General features: G+C 30.8%; 1 protein-coding gene across 1 annotated transcript in view; it reads right to left on the reverse strand.

The window, feature by feature from the left end:
* LOC139517926 (A disintegrin and metalloproteinase with thrombospondin motifs 18-like) overlaps positions 1-18670 on the reverse strand; it is a 54146-nt gene extending 35476 nt beyond the window's left edge. The window contains exons 1-12 of the mRNA XM_071309477.1: positions 18535-18670; positions 15358-15571; positions 12995-13058; positions 11669-11729; positions 10177-10435; positions 7405-7561; positions 5432-5610; positions 3208-3294; positions 2652-2752; positions 1876-2001; positions 1347-1463; positions 169-266 (exon numbers count right to left, since the gene is read on the reverse strand). Of these exons, the coding sequence (XP_071165578.1) occupies positions 169-266; positions 1347-1463; positions 1876-2001; positions 2652-2752; positions 3208-3294; positions 5432-5610; positions 7405-7561; positions 10177-10435; positions 11669-11729; positions 12995-13058; positions 15358-15423 (1315 nt within the window). The 5' untranslated portion in view covers positions 15424-15571; positions 18535-18670. The remainder of the gene's footprint in view (positions 1-168; positions 267-1346; positions 1464-1875; positions 2002-2651; positions 2753-3207; positions 3295-5431; positions 5611-7404; positions 7562-10176; positions 10436-11668; positions 11730-12994; positions 13059-15357; positions 15572-18534) is intronic.
* Between the last annotated feature and the right edge of the window lie 3075 nt (positions 18671-21745).

The raw sequence follows: 21745 nt of genomic DNA on the forward strand, positions 1-21745 counted from the left end.
ATGTTCAAAGATTTGACTCATATTATCATATTTGATGTATAACAGCACTCTCGCACATGGTGACCAGAATTCACCAAAATATATTTATATATATATATCGGACGTGCCTTCTGCCTTCCCCTTCCTCTTACAACTGCAAAATATTACCGTTATCTATAATGTGTTTACCTGGTAGTTCTGGCACTAAAGTTTTATCAAGTAAGGATGCTGGAGTTACCTCAATATCAGCAATATTGTCTATCCAAAGACATCCATGATTGCCAGTCCTGTGAAACAAAGTACGTATATTTAACAAGTCAAATAACACAGTAACATACCAAATTGAAAATCAAGTAGAAATACAAATTCCATTCTGATTTCCGGCCACAATTTTTCGAAAAAAATGAAAGCTTCAGTTATCAAGTGATTCACATGAAAACAGGTTTATGATTCAGTACTTTATGCCATTGTTCCGTGCACAGAGACCAAATCATTTTATAGCCTGGGTCAATTACAAAATTACAAAGAAATGATAACGAAAATCCACAAAAAGTTATGCAAAATCAAGGTTTTATCTATGTCCTGTGGCAAACATTACTGAAAATTCACTAGCTTTTTGTTTTTTTGTGTCCCCCCCCCCCCATATTACAAAATTACATTAAGAAATGTCTGTGCTTCTTATTATGTCTTATTGTCCAGTTCACATGACACTTATTCCAATGAGCTGTTCTTTTTACTTCTTGTTCTGCTAAATAACATAATAAGGTTTTCCCATCATCATTACATCGTCGTCCTTAAACATATCATAAACATCACAAAGGGTATTACATTTTGTACACAAACTGGTTGTCTATCTTTAACATCGGTGATGTATGTACCTCAGCAATTAATGATACTTTTGTTAAACACTCTGTGTTTTTTTTTGTTTTTAACATCCTGAATCACTAGAACGGTCCAAACAAGTGATGCAAGTTTTAATAACTTGCATCCGTGTTAAATATAAAAACAACTTTATATCAATATTCGGTAGACATTTTAATTCAATTATTCTTTAAACCATTGTGACTTGGATGGAGAGTTGTCTCATTGGCACTCATACCACACTTTCTTATATCTAAATATACTTCGCTTGAAATGTGCAAAGAATATATCAATTTTACTAAGAAAAGAAAAAATTTTTAAATTTTTTTAATTGAAAACATTAAATGGGCGACGAATTATGTTCTTTTTCATTACTTACTTTTTTATTTTTCATGTATGGATTTTTACTAAAAATATTTTATTAGCATATAAGTCACGAAATGGACAATGCTTTTAAGATACAATGGTATTTTTATATAGTGATATTGTATATGATGTGTTCTTACTGTAACATTGTGTTCATATCATTGCAACTACATGTACTCCATCCGACGCCAGCACCACCCATTATACCAACGTCCGGGGGTAAACAATTTCTATCAGCGTCATGCAGCATACCCATGCTGAAATCAATGACATAAGTTATAATGGTTGATTATTCCTACAATTACTAAAAATGGATTTTTAGTGACGTGAAATGCAAGTATTTAAGCCTATTTCTCCTTTGTCAAAAACAATATGTTAAGAGAACATTCAAAACTCAAAATGAAAGATAAAACTGACAAAAGCACAACAAAACAAGAAATAACGACGAAACAGTGGCGATTGTAAATTGGGTTTACATTACTTAGAATTCCCATATCTCGTTACAACTACAATTATATCTATATTGATAATATTTTATAATACGTGTATCGACTTGTAATGTTAAATTAACCAATGAATGTTATGCTGTCATTTCAAGCTATTTGCCAGAAACATCGCAGATGGAAGATAAAATCGTAGTTAATCAAAGTACATATAGAATAAACATACTTATGGCCTATTTCATGAACTGTCGTTGCATATGTTGATATCCCATCCGCAGAAACACCACATCTGTACCTAGCATCACATACTTTACTTTGGTAAGCTAATCCTCCTAATTCTGGATTAGGTATGCTGTAAATATAGAAAACTTTATCATTCACTAAGCACACCTTAGTCTCGCTTTCGTGACATTCATTGGACGCGCGAAAATATATGATATCGAGTAAATACATCAAACCTTTTGATACAGTACAGCAAAAGACAATAAGAGTTATAAGACGGATTATTTTCAATCGTAATAAATAATGCAACGATAAATGTACATCAACGGCATAGTATAATTAGGCATTTTAATGGTTTAGGTCTTTTTAAGTTGTATTAGAAACTTGAATTATAATTTTGTATTAAAATCTTTGAATTATAATTTTGTTTTCAAAATATTGGCTCGAAAAAAACTGCTTTACCGCCGACAAAATTTTCAATATTTCATGTTTGTACCAATATCTTAAAAGATCTTTAAATAGTTTGGTTAAAACACCGACTTTAAAGTTTACATAACAATCGTCAGATACTAGCTTCTGAAAGCAATAGTTAAGACAATATTATTCACCTCAAACATTCAAATAAAGCAATTCCCAATGGCAATATTGTTTACTTTAAGGATGGTTGTGTGGGTAAAAGGATACACGTCGTATTAACTTGACACAGACATAAAAATGCGTGGTATGCTGTCATTTGGCTGTTTGTCTTTAGTAAACTGTCGGAATGATTTTATTTCTTACCCTGTGTGAACATGAACATGATCGTAAGCTGAATCAGCTTGAGTTCCCGTACATATTGTGTTCAAAGGAACCGACAGAGATGTGGAAGTATTGTACCAGGACTGAAATAGAAAATCAGAAGATGTATGGAAGCTGTGTTTTCTAAAACAATTATCGGCACTTGTAAAAGTGCATGATCACAATCTTGACACTAGTTAGTGGTTGGTTTTAGAGATATGTTGTTATTTTTTAGCCCATTAAGAAATGTGTTTCTATGATGCCTTTTGACTATCTTAATCAGTTTTTACTCAATTTTGGTTATCATTTTTGGTATTAGGACAAATGCAGTAGAAAAGTGTCAGTGTCAATGATCAAGAGTATTATAGGTGAATTCGAACTAAATATATTAAAGACGTTTTACAAATTAAAACTTTCTTTTATTTTTAAACATTTTATTTTGAATACTCTTTTTTTTTTTAACTTTATTATCAGTCAGTTATGATAATTCATAAGTGATAATTGTATATAACAAAATTCAACCAATAATATATGAAACTGTTAAAGCATATGATCTCACCGGGTTTGTGTCAAAAAACGTCATCAGCTTTATTGATAGAGTGACGTTATAATTTAACACATCTGCACGACTCCATTCATACTGTACCTGCAAAGATACAAATACAATACATCATAACATAACAAATCTATTACGATTTCAATACTTTCGTGTTGCTGTTTTTTGTTGTTGTTCATATGACAATGCTTGGTAGTGATATACCACTATTAACAATCGCCATGCCAAAGCTCAAACGAAAGAACTTTCAACAGTTGAGGAAGCTCTTGATTGCTGTTTTAAAGCTGTTTTGATGGTGTAAAAAGGGGTTGAGGGAAAGTTGCTCATATCTTGATATACATCTAATAATTGACATTGAGGGTCGGTTGAAAACGATACCTAACGACAAATGAGATGATTTCAGCTTACGAATAATGAACTTTCCATTTCTATATAGCAATATTTCAGCAGCGCCTGTATACAGAGTCTATATCTCCCAATTGATATGATATTCCCGGGCTTGTTTTTTCTATCATGATTTCTTTGATAGAGGGTTGCTGCTCAAAAGGGAGGTATTAAACCAAAAGTTCCAAATGGTGAAGTTGAAATATTCGTAAATTTTACGGACGCAATCACGAGTTGGTTAAAAGATGATATCGGATATGTTTCATGTGTCATAACTTCAATCCCGTTCCCTTTTCACGATTGTGACCCACATAATAAGACTATTTACCGAATTGTAATAACATGAGCCACAAGACTGGTGCCACAAGTGGAGCAGGATTTACTTACAATTCTGAGGCACCTGATATCACCCCCAGTTTTGGTGGACATCGTGTTGCCCAGTCTTCTATTATGTGTCCTGTGTACTATTATTTGTCTGTTTGTCTTTTAGCCATGCCGTTGTCAGTTTATTTTTTTACCTACGAGATTGAATGTCCATCTGGAATCTTTCGCCACTCTTTTGGAGTGCAATGGTTAAGCAAAATGGGCACACTATGTAAAAAAAAGTGTGTGGCTGCCAACTTTTGACATTTCCAAGTCACAACACTGTATGAAATAGTTTTCATGATTATTATTAGAAAACAATTGGTATGTCTTTTTATCAGGTTGAGTTTCATGAATAACATTTAATCTGCTATCAAAAAGAATAATAGTAAGTTATGTATGAACGAAAACGGTTTTCCATGCAATGGACAATTTACAGAGCTGACTCAATCAGTTAAAGTTAACCGGAAATTGATTTTGCAATTCTTTTCGGTCTTCTATTGTTGTCACGTATTTTTACACCCTTGCCTATCGAATGTTAAGATCTTGTCGCTTCTGCTTACGGTTAATCAACAAAGTGTTTAAGATCATTGATAAAGTTATTTTTTATTTACAAGTATTCTCTTTGCACTTTTCTCACATGTACAAATCAACCTGACAACATTCCCATTTTGACAAAATTTGGCTCCGTATCATTTTATTCCGAACAAACAACCACTATAGCTATGATCTGTCGATCCTTTTCGGTGTGGGTCTTCCAACTTTTTTCATCTGAGCGTCACTGGCTAGTCTTGTGTGGACGAAACGCACTTCTGGCGTATTAAATTTTAAATCTGGTACCTTTTGTTAGCTATTATTCGTGTGTTCTCTGTCCTATATGTTTCCCATTTATTTGTATTGTAGTTCTGTCATGTATTGTTGTCATTTAATGTCATATTTAACATTGCCATAAAAGCGGGAGGTTTGGCACGCCATAAAAACTAGGTTTAACCCACCATTTCCCCCCTAAAATGTCTTGTAACGATTCAGAAAAATGGCCATTGTTATATTATAGTTCGTTTCTATGTGTGTTACGTTTTAATGATGTGTTTCTGTTGTGTCGTAGTTCTCCTCTTATATTTGATGCGTTTCCCTCAATTTTAGTTTGTAACCAGGATTTGTTTTTTTTTCTCATTCGATTTATGAATTTCGAACAGCGGTATACTATTGTTGCCTTTCTTTGTACATCTACAAAATCCCTTTATTATTAAACCAAAATCATTATGTGGGGTCTTCAAATGTGGGGTCTAAATCTATACAGGTGTATATGTATTTGAACGAAAACTAAATGTTTAGTTTGAATTAAAATTTATCAAATGATGGGGACGTGGATTATGACAAATCCATACCAAGCGTTTATTTGAGGGAGCTGATACATCAAAATTTAGATTTTTTTAAGGATAAAAAAACCTTAAAAACCTCATTAAATAAATACACTAACTGCATTATACTTGTTCAGCATGATTTCAATTCTTTGATTCATGTCAGTAACTTGTAATTTATAAGCCAAGAAGTCAGCATCACAATACACGGCCAATTCTATTGTAAAGTCTGATGAAGGCACCGACCGTCTATGTATTCTTGTGTGGTTATATTCTGTCTGATGAATAGGTGTTTTATCTAAAAACAAGCATGAAACATGTACAGAAATCAGTAAACTTCATTTTTTATTATCACCGGGGTAAATAAAGGCAACAGTAGTATACCGCTGTTCAAACTCATAAATCCATGGACAAAAAACAAAATCGGGGTAACAAACTAAAACTGAGGGAAACGCATAAATATAAGAGGAGAACAATGACACAACACTACAAAGTAACTAACACACACAGAAACGGACCAAGCATCAAACAAAATCCCACGAGAATAACAAATATAACATCAGAACCAAATACATGAATTTGGGATAGACAAGTACCGTGACACGTCTTATCGCAATGTCAATTTACACTAAAAAAATAAGAGAAAACAAACGACGCAAGGTTAAATTGTAACACACACAGAAACGAACTATAATATAACAATGGCCATATTCCTGACTTGGTACATGACATTTTTAAAGGAAAACATGGTGGGTTGAACCTGGTTTTGTGGCATGCCAAACCTCGCACTTTAATGGCACTGTTAAATTTAACATAGAAATGACAACATGATATTACAGGACTACAATACAAATAAATAGGAAAACGTATTAGACAAAGAAATACATGATTAATGAATAACCAAAAGCATAAGGTTTAAAATTTAATACGCCAAAAACGCGCCTCGTCCACACAAGACTCACCAGTGACGCCCAGATATAAAAGATCGAAAGTTGTACAGCACTGAAGATGAAAAGTTGAAAAAGGTTTTGTCAAATACGGCAGAGTTTTTATGCTTGGGATAAGAACATCCTTATTATTTAGAACAATTAATGCTATTGTAAACAGTAAATTTTATCAAATGAATATAACAGATATACATAATGAAACTGAAGTATTTACTCATTACATAAAACAAACACGAATACATAATGAATGACCAACACAGAATAGACACACCCGACTCAGTCCAGGCCTCAACGCAGTAAATTATGAAAATGACGTCACATACGATTGTGAAAAGGCATTAAAAATTACGTCACATACGATGGTGAAAAGGCATTAAAAATTACGTCACATATGAAAAACTATATCTCAAAAGTAAGATAGAATTAGGATTGATTAAAGATTAAAATAGAAATAAATACTGATATTGCATTTAAACACAATGCATATTGCAATACTTATTAATAGCAATTAACTATAATATATATATGTGCAGTTTGTTATGAATCCAACTTCAAGGTTTACATATACTTATTTTATTCAACTTTTTGTATGTTTTTATCTCTTTTCATGACATTTCTAACTGATGAAATAAAGTAATAAGTAGTTTTCAAAAGTACCAGGATTATAATTTAGTACGCCAGACGCGCGTTTCGTCTACATAAGACTCATCAGTGACGCTCATATCAAAATATTTATAAATCCAAACAAGTACAAAATTGAAGAGCATTGAGGATCCAAAATTCCAAAAAGTTGTGCCAAATACGGCTGAGGTAATCTATTCCTGGGACAAGAAAATCCTTAATTTTTCGAAAAATTCAAAGTTTTGTAAACAGGAAATTTATAAAAATGATCACATAATTGATATTCATGTCAACACCGACGTGCTGACTACTGGACTTGAATTACTATCAATAAGACTATCAATTGATACATGTGTTTGAACCAACCGATACCAAATAAAATAACAAAATATTGTCATAATAAAGGCAAATAAAAGTATATTTTCAAAATCAATATGCTACTAATATCTACGTGTTTATGGTAATTAAGGTACCCATTTGTAACAGCCAATACAATTTTGAAATAGAAAATCATTACTACTTACCATTATTTTGGATTAAATCTGTGAATATGGAGTATTCTCGTCGTTTTCTGGCTACAAGTGTGGTATGCTGTTTTCTTTTTAATGTACTCCGTTTTCGAATATGATGTGGTAAATCTTCGAAGTGAAATTCATAGTCTGGAGTTGACATCATTCCTCGCTAAATTGATTAATCTCATTTTTACCTTACATTCATATGCAACATAGAAGATTAAGATTACATATGGTTAGAATTGAATATTTTTCCTATAGTGTTTTATGATGACAACTTTATAAACTATGCTATAACTTAAAGTGCACAATTATATAGCATCATGCAAGTTAAAAAGAGGCAAACGATACCAGAGGGACATTCGAACTCAAAAGACGAAAATAAACTGACAACTACATGGCTTACAGACAAACAATCGTTCCACAAAAACAACATAGAAACTAAAGATCGCGCAACACGATCCCACTAAAACTGTAGATGATCTCGGGTGCTCAAGAAAGAAAAGCAAATCCTGTTCCACATATGGCACCAGTCTTGTTGCGCTTGCGAGTACAACCCCAGTGTTAAGTCTAACAAAGTACTTGTAACTTGTTGGATGTTACTCGCTGCCACAAGAGACGGATACAACATAGTAGTAGTTATCAAGAACAAGTTTAACTGAGTGTAATGCGTTTGTCACGTGTTGGGAAAGGCTCTCATCAAGTGGTTTCGAATCAAAACCGTTCATCGATACCAAACACCTTATACTGTCACAGTATTTTGATAAAATCAGTTTACCACGTTTCATTCTTTCGTGTACTAGTCTCGACATTTTATTTAGTAACATAACATATATTTTGAAAACGAAAATAGATATAGGAAGATGTGGTGTGAGTGCCAATGAGACAACTCTCCATCCAAGTAACAATTTATAAAAAGTAAACCATTATAGGTCAATGTACGGTCTTCAACATTGAACCTTGACTGACACTGAGCAGCAATCTATAAAGGGCTCAACAAATTACTAGTGTAAAACCAACGGTCTAATTTCTACTATTCTACAAAATAGTAAATGGGATGACAACTGCATAATTATATGAGTTAGTCCAGCCATATCTTCCCAGACAAACCCCTTATACTTTGAGGAATGAAAATAACACTTTTCACCCGCCTCTTGCTAGAACTAGCTCTTATTTTAATAGTTTCATTCCTTCTACTATAAGACTTTGGAATAGTCTTCCTTTGAGTTTACAAAAATCACCAAGTTTGGGTATATTTAGAAGTGGACTGAATAAGTTTTATAGGACTGATGATATATTTAAAATTTTCAACTATGAGATAAGGAAACTTAATATAAGTCATTGTCAACTCAGAAATAATGCTAGCAACCTTAAATCTTATTTGTTTAAAAGTGTTCTTATCCGAGAACACTTTTTGCACAAACTGTTACCATCCTGTTGAGGATAACCAACATTTCTTTTTTATTTGACATAAGTATAATGATGTAAGACAGATCCTTCTTGATTCCATCAACTCAATTGTTGATAATGTTGACATAAATATTGAATTACTACTTTTTGGAAACAGATTATTTTCATATGATATGAATATTGCTATTTTAAGGAGGCTCGAGGGTATAAAAATTTCAGAAAAAAATTAAACATTTGTTTTTCATTACAAATTGTATTTATTACCTTTTGTAGTTGTTACTTTATCATATGGTACAAAAAACATTCAAAACAATTAATTCGTGTTGGCCCCAGATGACTTTTAAAATGTAAACATCATTGAAAAAGTTCCAAATTATCTCCCTTTGGTTGAAAAATGCCATTTTTTTGCTTTAAAATTGAAATATCTCTTTTAACTCATCGGTGACCTATATTTTTAAATACAATTTCGATATATGCTGTACTTAAACTAAGTTATTGTGAAATTTGAGCGATTTCTGTAATAAATTTCTTTTTTTATTTCGATATTACCTTTATTTCTCCTATTAGTTCAACAGAAAAAAAACACTTTTACAAAGATGTATGCTTCTTTCGAAGGCAGATTGTGAGTGCAAATGAACGGTGACCCCATTTTTTTATTTTATTTTTCTATTAACTATAAGATAAAGTTCATTTATAGAAAAATATAGAGAAATCCTATATATGATTTAGACCCGCGAACCCCCTTAAAATCTGTTCAGAAATATATCAGTGACACTCATCGTTTTGTTTGAAACTTACTTAATTTTTGTTTCATCTAGTTTTATTTTTTTTATTTTTTTCTACACTGCAACATTAATTCATTTATTCCACTAAGCAAGCTTAGTGTCTCTTTCAAGCCATAAATATATTTCTAATGACTTGTAATGGATATTTGCATGTTTCAAGGTACTTTAAATAACTGATGATTAATTGCCTTTATATTTAAATATACTTTGCATTTAGTAAGTAACACTGTTAACATATATTTGCTCGTGTGTGCTCACAAGTAGCATGCATGTTCCACTATATTGCATTATTTGAAATACAGTTGTTGTAATTGAATTATACCTTGTACATGTAATATGGAGAGAGCTTTTATAGGCTGTGCCTATTGCTCAATCTTTTTCATATCTTAATAAATAAAATATGTTTAAAATAAAAAAAAACCGGTCTAATTTATATAGAAACGAGAAACGAGTAACACGTATGAACTACATAAACAGAAAAAAAAAACCAGGTGCAGTATTATTTCAAAATTGTAATCTATTCGTAAAAATATATTAAAACTCATGTAATCCATGCTAAATTAAATATCTAAAACGCATTTTTTTATACCAATTCTTTGCAAAATGATGCCGAGACCATTCCATTATGAGAATAGACCTTTCCAATCAAAAAGCAATCCGGATAATCTCCATTCCATGTCGTTTCTTTGTCATCAGTTATTATGGTAACTTTAGCTGAAGGGTGAAGTACAGACTTTGTATGTTGGAAAGTCATTTTGTAGGATTCCCCAAAGGCAGATATTTCAATATCATACGATTCTATGGAATCTACTGACCGTCTTCGTCGATGGATTGATGAAGAATTTAGGCTGCAATTAGAATAGTTCTACTATAAATTGAACATGTCATGCTTCTATTGATTTCTACATCTCAGTTGATTCTGTATCATTCTTTCCGTAACTGCAACCATTATTTGTTACTACATAATTGGTATTGTTCATCTTGAGATTGTGATGTAGACCGTTTATAAATTTGTTAATTATTAAAAAAGTAAAATTTCAAATACCTCAGGCAAGGTTGACTGTTTGATATTTTTAGGTTATATAGCGTCTCACAATATTCGATAATAATACATATTTTTCTTTTAACGTTCATAATGAAGGTAAGTCCAGTAGATAGCTTAGATTATTACCTTAGCCGTATTTGGCACAACTTTTTGGAATTTTGGATCCTCAATGCTCTTCAACTTTGTACGAAACGCGCGTCTGGCGTACTAAATTATAATCCTTGTACCTTTGATAACTATTTACCCAACTAGGTCGATGGCACTGCTGGTGGACGTTTCGTCCCCGAGGGTATCACCAGCCCAGTAGTCAACACTATGGTGTTGACATGAATATCAATAAAGTGGTAATTTTTATCAATTTCCTGTTTACAAAACTTTGAATGTTTCGAAAAAACTAAGGATTTTCTTATTCCAGGCATAGATTATTACCTTAGCCGTATTTGGCACAACTTTTTGGAATCTTGGATCCTCAATTTTCTTCAACTTTGTACTTGTTTGGCTTTATAAATATTTTGATATGAGTGTCACTGATGAGTCTTATGTAGACGAAACGTGCGTCTGGCGTACTAAATTATTATCCTGGTACCTTTGATAACTATTAGGGCGCATAAAATATTTTAAAATATTAATTTCATTTGTTGCTGAATTCAATACAATTGTTGCAGTGGTAAACACAGTTTCTATTGTATGATGGGTTTAGTCGCATGCTCTATGTTTCTTCTGTTATTTCAGCGACCAAGATAAATTTTAGTGTCTACTAGACGCATCATCTCATAAATACTCATGTGCTTTTCACATATTTCAATAGTCAGAAACCTCTTATGTAGAATTCTCTCTACATACTTTTAATGTTTTAGCGATCATTGAGACAATGAACAGCAATTGATGCGTTTCTCCTTTCAATTAGGTGTTATCAAGTATTTACAAAATGTATGAGTATTTATTACAATGAGTTAACACACAATATTTTTCTTTTGATTTATTTATGTGGATATTTTAATAATAAGGTTGTAATGCCTAACAAAAATTATCCTACCTCTGTTGATGTGAACTTGTTACCTCTTGGACTGATGTCAACTCGATTTCATTGAAGCCATCTAAAAAAAATTAAACAGATCTACATAAACCTAAATAAATGTTTGAAAAATTGCAAAAGAGAAACACGCTGATTGTGTTACTTATTTTATTTCTTATATTTTGTTATGTTCATAATGTTCATGATAAAAACGAAATCGTCATACGGTAAATTGACTTCACTGTCCAATACTGTATTCAGGCTAAAATTCAAAGCGTTTAATAAAAAAAGACTCGCATGTTCTAGTATCACTCACCTGATGAAATATTGCCAGTTTGCTAATGGGTTTTTAGTTCAAACATATTTGATTTTCTTGGATACCAATTTGAAAAGACACAAGTCTGACAGACTTATGAAGATAACTCCGTTAAAAACATTTCATAAAACAATATAAAGGAGCATGCATACCTTAAATATAAGTCCAATTTTGTTTAAATTGGACAGAAAATTCAAAAGGCGGAATGGAGAACAAGAAAAAAAGGTACCTTATAACGGGATGAGGGTGGTTATGTTTATTTATGAAAGCAATGAGTAATCGCTCCGACCCCATAAAGAATCAAAATGGAAAACAGAATGAAATCAGGGAATGTGTCAAAGAGAAAACAACCCGACCAAAGAGCAGAAAACAGCCCAATGACATCAATTGATCTGCACGCAGGAAGTTCGTGCATATGGTAGAGTCAATGTTTATGCAAAAAAATGTTAATCAATCTTGGTTTTAACTTCTCACTTGTAAGGCGGTCGTATATAATGTCATTATATTGACACGTAGCAGTCAAAATTGTGTTATTCTTAGTCACTATAAAACAAACAAGTATAAGCCTACTAAGAAAAACAAAAGATACTTTCTAAAAAAGTGAAAGACAAGAATACAGAGAAAATTACCATAGTACAATATTACAATGGCGTTATGAATAAATACAAGCCACGCTAGAAATATTCTCGTTATTTGGGGTTAAGCATAGGTATGTTCGTGCGACCGTCCTTCTTACACAGTCTTTGGTGTTTATATGCCTTTTACTACTTCATCATTCATATAATTGACAAGGTAGTGTCAATCTGACCAGTATACATTTTTCTTAGTTTATTTTACCTTTGTTATCTGCTATTCAGCTGAATGTGCAGAGTTTTTGTTTGATACAATTGTTTGAATTGAATACTATATATGCTTGAATTAATATTTGACTTTGTGTCATCGTTATCATATTCTAAGACATGCAGTTGCACTTTCTCATCTGCATTAGTTGTGGCGTAGCTTACACCTCCCCACTTAAATAATTTTATTACCATCACGAAGTTTTCTAGACTTGATGAATTCTTTTATGTGACTGTCTTCTAACAATGATTTTGCCTGCAATGAAAAAGTTCTTCTTTAAAAACGGAATTAAAAAAATCACATGATAGAGTACAGCCTTGCAATCATTCGGATTTTTTGATTTTTAATTTCTTTTTTACATAAAACTATTATTTGGTTTGTACAAAAAATCTATTCGTTTGATGTTTTTGATCTTTCGATTTTGCCATTTGCCATTTGTTTATGTAAGTGCCTGTCATAAGCTTGTAATTCTGTGGTTGCTGTTTGTGGCGGTATACAATATTTTTTCTTTCGTTGTTTTGTACAGGTGCTATAAAAAATAGGATGTGGTATGATTGCCAATGAGACAACTGTCAATAAGAGACCAACATGACACAGAATTAACAGCTATAGGTCACCGTACGGTCTTAGGCGGTCAGTTGACACATTTGAATTGTTTAACATTTGTCATTTCAATGCCTCTGTTAGCTTACTATACGGTATAGGTTTTGTAATTTATGAGGTTGTATGGTGATCTATAGTATTTTACTTCGATGTTATCACAGTATCTTTTTTATTTTACTTTTTTATATCACGATCCGTTGATCATTTGTATAATCTTTGCACAACCACTTTCGCAACAGTACTTTCAACGGGAAGTTGAAATATTAAAGAAACAGATCGAACTCATATTCTGGTTTATATATATAAAAAAAAAGAAGATGTGGTATGATTTTCAATGAGATAACTCTCCAAAAGAGACCAAATGACACAGAAATTATCAACCATAGTCGGTTTTTATGTTTAAAGAATAGGAGTCCTAGTATTTTAATCAAGATAAGTCATTTTATTTCACATAATTCTTTATAGATGCGTTTGACCAGACAGCACAATATTAGTTGAGTCAATTGTTAAAACATCAATGACTTTAAAATAATGCATGGGATTAAAAAAACAATAGTGAATTTACGACATATAAGCTGTTTTTAACAAACAATTAACCGTTATACTATAATTGTGCTAATGTGGCTTGAGTCAAGATATAGGAGTATGAATACAAAGTTAAAAAACTTTTTGTATTAAATTAAACCAAATTTCGTCAACCTGAATATGCCTTTAGATTGCGTTTTAACAGGGGTTGCACCATGTACTTAATAATACTCAACCGTTATACTGGACACACTTCTTTACAAAACAAAACACGAAAAATAGATGATCATTTATTAATCTACTTTATGTCTGAAGTCTTTATTCTATACAAATTAAGTTCGTATTATCAAATATCAGACATTAAATATCAAGATCAGATAGATGGCACTACGGGTTCGGTACACATGTAGAAACACTGATGTCAATACACAGATATATCGTTACATAATATGACAATTGTTCAAATATATGTATCCGTCATACTTCTTTGTCTAAATATAATCGTTAATATAGATTTGATGTTTTATAATTGTAAAGAATATCGTATTCATTAAATGATTCAATCAAAACAAACTTATAACCATTAATATTTCAAACGTTGCATAAGTTCTAATATATTCTATGAAATAAAACAAACATAATTCTTAAAATACATTGAATTTGTAAACATTGATACACACTCGCAATATTATTTAATGAGAGGCTAGCCTTCAATCACTGATAATTCTCTCAAAACTAAACCTTTCCTATTTAGTTGTTATATGTTGTTCTTATGTTATAATGTATCACACTTGTCCTATGTGAAGGAGAAGGTTCGAAGTCAGTAAGCATGCCATTTGGTCTCTGGCGGAGAGTTGTCTCATTTCGTACCATGACTATAAACCATTTCGTACCATATGGAGAAAAGGGATCTACCATTTCGTACCATGTGAAAAAAAAAAATCTTCCATTTTGTACCATATGGAAAAAATGCTTTTCCTTTCGTACCATTTGAAAAATTGCTGTATCTTTTTACCATATCATGAAGAAAATCATGAAATAATCCAAGCGTAACAACAGTTAAGGAATTCATTATGGACTTAAATAAAGTAAATGCTTTTTCCTTATTAATTGTTAAAATTTGACAGAAAAAAACAGGATATCATTTTTAAATGTTATAACATTTACAAGTTTTAAAAATATCTTTGTTTTAAGATGAAATACTATGAAAGTTTTTTGTATTAAAAATTAATTGATAGATAAATAAAAAAAACGAAATAAAGAAAGAAAGAAAGAAAAAAAAAAGATTTGAAGAAAGTTTGTCTTGAAAAGGAGGACCCAATCTTTTGGAAATATTTTGTCTTCTCATAAGTTTTTATAACCGATATTGAATATCTAATTAAGTATGTGATAGAGCAGAATATAATAAATGCGAGACAAATCTTACCACAATTTCGCTGTAGAAACATAAAATCAAAACTAGAATAATATTCAATCGTTGTTCTGGAGCCATTCTTAATCACTGTCTTCTGATTTAGACTATAAGACAGAAATACCGTATTCCATGAGTTTTATACCATGTGGCTTGCACGTCAATTTTTCTAATCTAGTCAATTATTGCTTCTTTAAAATCGGTTTCACATGAAAATCATGAAATGAAACTGAAAAGAGATACGGAATTTATTTATCACAACTTATTAAGAATATCTTTATCATAAAAAGTAAAATCACTAAAATACTGAACTCTGAGGAATATTACCACTGAACTAAAAGATTGTTTTTGCAATATATCTTTGAAAAGCCATCGACATAATCGATTCATCTTATTCTGAAATATTTGACAACACGATCTTTAAATATGTTTTGTTGTAAAATACACAAATCTAAATTAAATATGAATAAATTTTGTAACCAAACAAGTCTATATACACTTTAAGATGACTTTCGAATATGTAGAGTAATATTATTATGAATGTAGTGTTAAGAATGACATTTCTAAGATAAATGTTTCTCAATGTACTAAATTCTTACTAGTTACATGTTTGCATGTATGCATATGCGTTCTTTTCTTTAATGTCATTTTGTCCTTATTTAGTGTTGTCTTTTGACAATGGCCCTCCAACTTTTTTTTTATTATTATTATTGTTTTTATATTGCGTCATAGATCAAACTTATTCGTTCAGCTTCTATTTATTTTTTATGATTTAAATGTCTTTTTGATCTAGTTAAGCCATTTAAATTGATATTTTATAGTGTGTCTTTTAATGTTGCAATGGTACTTTTGTTAAAGAAACAAAAAGACACGTTATAACTAAATTACAAAAACTCAGGAAAAATAATTCTTAAATTATAATATGTAAATAGTTATCAAAGGTACCAGGCTAATAAGTAGAACTTCGATATCATTCACAGAGGGGTAACTACCTAAATGCATTCTTCATTTTAGCTTATGATGTCTTTCCGCCATGATTGCATTATCAATAAACAAATCACCACAGAACCAAATTCCACCACCTAATCACGGGCAATACAATAATTATCTACTCTTGACAGTTAAATTTCGAATTTAAAAATTAAGTTGTCTCGAGTAGATATCGTTTCCCACTAGATGTAGTTGTAAAATCTATATCCGAAATAATTCCTGGTTTACCTTTGTTGTGTCCCAATGTTTAACAATGTCTTAATAGCGCCAGTTGAAACAATGATTGATAGGATTCAAGGAAAGTCCGGTCTTCTTCGATTAGATACTCTAAGCTATATTATTTACATTCAAACTAGTAAAAAAAGTGTTAACAGTTGTATGATCACTACATCAGAAAGTACGATTTTGACAGTGGTAGCTATTATTACTAAGCCGCTAGATTCTCCCTTAAGATTAAACAATTCTGTTAAGATACATACTATGATAAACAAATCTTTCTATTTGTTATTTACTTCAAACTGAGCGAGACAAAATGTGTCCCAAACAAAGTGTTTTCTGTAACGCATGTTTCATTCACTAGACAAAATAATCAAGAAATGTTTCAATTGGGAAAAGAATAGCTAAATTAAAGGCCCAACTATGAATTCGATCCCAACACACTAGGTACATACTTTGATATTTTCACCAGCAAACTTGGGTTATATGACGTATATCAATACGCACACATTAAATGTATTTCCATATAAGACCCCCATCTCGTTTTGCCCATTAGGATTTAAACGATTTCTAGACCATTTTTTCCAATATAACGGAAATGTATGCTACTGTCGTACAAGTGACGGATTTAAGTAGCTATAAAACAAGGTTAAATCTATAGTTTTACTACATAATGAAATGAATATATCAAGTCAGGAATATGCTAGTTGCGTCCTATTTGTTTCATGTGTTTGAGCTTTTGATTTTGCCATTCGATTATGGACATCCGTTTAGAATTTTCTTTGGAGTTCGGTATTTTTATTTTAGTTTTCGCAATTGCGCTTACCTTAATGAATGAAAAGAAATCTATTTCTGTCCAGTTAAGCCCATGTGTGTGTTATTAGTTTGGATGTCAAGTTAGTTAAGTTTACTCTTAAGTAAAAACAGGTCTTAATATTTGGTTATAAAAAAATATTTTTTTACTGTTATTGGAAAAATAAAAAATCATAAACTCACTTTGAATTTCACAAAATATTTTTCATACCTCCATTTGTATAATGCAAGCATAACAATCATAAAAAAAATATATATTTGATATGTATAAAAAGACACTTTTAAAGATATTCATATTATTTGGGACGAGAAACAAGATACAATGTAACGATTACTTATTGTATCGGATTGCACTTAAGGGGGGCTTAAAATGATTGATATCGACAGATACTTTAAAACACTTAAAATTCAATGTGTATCAAGATAAATAAAGTCAAAATAGGAAAATTGGTCAATTATTTCAATCTTCCTTTTTAATAAATACGTCAAAAATGTTATTATCTCTGGAATGAATTTAGGAATTAGAACATTGAAACCCTTTATACATGAGTTACCAGATTTGTATCAAGATAAATTAAATGCTGGACACTAAGAGGTAAAAAATCTATTATTAGAGAAATATACAAACAAATAATATGAAAAAATAAATAAATCAAATTAAAACAAATTAATTTTTTTTTAAAAAAGCAGTAATGCCTAATTGAACCAAAAATAGTATGATTTTTATCAATAGTCTTATTGACGAAAACAGTCGAATATGAAATACTGTGAAAGCCAAAAAAAACCAAAAAACAACCCCACAACTTCATAGACGAAGTATCAATGCCAAAAAAAGAAGCAAAAACAAAAAGTTGGTAAGATATCCTTAATAGTAATCAAATCTAAAGGTAAACAGATTCACCCAAAAAAAAGGAAAATTATTCTAATCCTGAAAAAATATTACTTATTGTATTTATGGATATCATAGTACATATAATTTATATAGTTGTGTTATACAATATATATGAAGCAATTGATTTGTAACTGATGTATCTATAAAAAAAAGTTACGACATATGTTAATTCAAATTTGACGCATCACCATTCGCTAATAAGACCCTTTAATAACATTTATTTTACAACTTTGATTACATGAAGAAAGAAAAGAATATTTAAAAAAGATATAATACCTTACCTTTTGGTTCGAATCCAAAATAATGAAGATCAACATAAACAATATATCTTTGAATCATGCCTGCCAGCTAATTGTTATCTTTTTAAACGAGTTAAGTATGGTTTATATAAATGCCTGAACAGTATAAGGATGGAAAAGCAAAGGTCATTCCGGAACAGAATACGTCTTACCAAGTTAATTGATTTGGATTTATATATGTATGTAATATAAACTACGTACGTAACGAACAATTATAAAATTAGTGTTATCTTTATGACATCTTTTTTTTAAATACATTTATATACCATGGTACCTTGTTTGTAACGCTGTAACTCTATTGTAATGGTTACATCTTTATATGTTTTAAATGGTATAGATATATAAGAAGGGAAATGAGTGAGGGATTCGCTGGCAATGATGAACAAAACATAAGTAGTGGTATAGATAGATAAGATGGATGATTAGTTATACCTAAGCAGAAATTGTAGATACATAAAAGTATGATAAGAGATACACTAGCAGGGGTATAGATATGTGAGATTGAAAATAAGATATTCCCTAGCAGTGGTATAGAATATCAGATTGAAGATACTAATTTCCTCAGAAATTTTATATCAAAGATTTTTTCAGTGAGCATTCAGGAAAATCAAATATGCCTTCCTTTTCAGTTAGATAAATGTGAAAATATATTTACAATGTTTTATCACCAAAAGAGTATTTTTAAATGTTATTGCCCTTACCAGTCAAAGGTTAACGACCTTTCCCGATCAGATCAGAGAATGTTTACAAGAGGTCTGTTTTGCGACAATAAAAAAACGATTAAGAACAGAATAATACCAACATTACTGACCATGTAAACTCTGACTGCAATACCAGTTCATACTTAAGATGGTAACTGCTGCATAACAATGTTTAGCTGAGTTGGTTCAAAGAGCCACTGTGGCTTATAATTGTTTCGTGTTTGTTTTACTCTATTGACAAAAATTGCCACTATAGTGAGTGTGAGCTTTGGTCATGAGAGTGCGGTTTGTAAACAGTTCAGATTTCCATTACAAATCCAAAACTACTTTGCGCAATATGGAACAAAACATTGAAAAAAAGCGAAATAACTGTTAATGTCTTTTAAGACAGACAGCTAGATACCAGAAACATACTATTTATACACATGCCAGAATCTGAGCTTGATTTGCTATATGATATAAAAACTAAACTGACGAAAAAAGGTCATTTATTCAAAATCATAAAATGCAAAAAAATACATTTTGCAAATAAAACATTTGACATAAAAGTTCATATTCAATATGAAATAATAATACATAATTAATACGAAATAATATCAACTAATATCATCTCAAGTGAATAAATGACAAAAAATAGCAAAGGTGGGGAGAAAAATCTGCCCCATAAATAAACATATTAATATCTACTTCAAAAGATAACATTAAGGGAGGTATGTGGGTGGGAATTTTGAACAAATTGTTTGATAAGAATCACAAGTTAACACATCAAATGCTGATGATAAAAGGAAGTGACCATAATGCACTTACACGTGAACTCGTGCTGACCCGCAAGATCATTGACCAATTAGAAACATGAAATCCAATCATGCATTGGTCATTAAGTGAAATTTCTCTGCACGTGAAAACATGTAATCTAATTTCAACAATTTATCGTTTAATTAAGTAGGACACTCTGACCCTTTGAACAGACTAGAGACAACACACATTTAGAGTATTAATAGCTCACTCCCTTATTTAAGTCGGTTAGTAATAACCAATTAAAACAGAAGTATCTTCTCTGCTGTCTTAAATTATTTTATTCCGCTTAATTTTCAATTAGCAAATAAAATTGGTTATCTCTTTCTTTATATTCTATCCTTAACAAATAGAAGGCTAGATTATCGAGTATATCTCCTTTATAAATGAACTGTGTTGCTCTTGTGTCATACATTTTGGCAAAGATGAAATTTCAATACATACAGAAATTTTCACCAAATACATACAAATGACAACAAAAAGGTTAAAACATGAAAAATGTAAGTCCAATATAACAAAATCACAAATAAGAATAATATCTAAATAAGAAAATGTACCAAGTCAGGAATATGACAGTTGTTGACCATTCGTTTAATGTGATGATCTTTTCATTTTGCCATATGTTTAGGGACTTTCCTTTTTGAATATTTCCCGGAGTTCAGTATTTTTGTGATTTGATTTCTCACTAACAGAGAACTATGATTGTCAAAAGAATATTTTTATTTTGTGATATTTTATTTTTATCGGCATCCGATATTTCATATTTTAACCTTTTGTTGTCATTATGGATTGGCCATGTAGGTTAAGGGTTTGGGGAGGGTGGAGGGGTTGGTTTTGTTTATATTCTGTTTCCCACATTGATGAAACAAATATTATGTTCAAGTAGAGAACAAAAAACTAAAATTCTGACACCCAATACCTTGAAGTGATAAATTTTGAACAAAATAATATTACTGATACCGTTGAAAAACTAAAAAACACATTCACGTGAAAAAAAAAGTTTCTGAATCAAACAAAAAACTATAACCCTCCTTGAAGTAAAACTGTATTGTATTAAGTGAGATATTTTGTGAAAGACAAAAAAGAAAAAAAAGAAAAAAAGAAAGAAAACGATGTATTAATTGAAAAAAAATGAGGTGAAACCAGATATTTATTTTAGATGTATAATGTCCAATGATAGAACGGCATTACTAACTAGGACAAAATGCTATTGTCATGATTCAGTTTTAATTTGAATAGTCCATTAATATGTTATTGCTACCTACAATGCCTGTATGATGTACATTTTACAAAGCTGTTTGCAATCTGATACAAAATGGCTGTATGCTATCTGATACAAAATGGATGTCATTGTTTACAAATCATTATTTAATGAAATGCAATAACAATGAATTTCACACTGAAAGATACATCACGTAGCATACTATCTTGTTGGGTACAGCATTAGTCTACAATTAAGCTATTGATAGTATTATCCTGGTTTGATCAATAAAGATGTAGTTCTTTTGTATTTATACATTATTAATTCATTTTTGTTGTTTGTTTGTAAATTATAAAAGATGAATGAATGATTGGATTTGATGCATGTATATGTACTTACTACATAAAAATTCTAAATATATTCATCATTGATAATATAAAACTATATTTCAATGTTTTTCAAGTATGGTATAACAAAGGTACAATGACTCAACAAG

Source organism: Mytilus edulis, chromosome 3, assembly GCF_963676685.1.
Source record: "Mytilus edulis chromosome 3, xbMytEdul2.2, whole genome shotgun sequence".
In the NCBI taxonomy this organism is placed as follows: domain Eukaryota; kingdom Metazoa; phylum Mollusca; class Bivalvia; order Mytilida; family Mytilidae; genus Mytilus; species Mytilus edulis.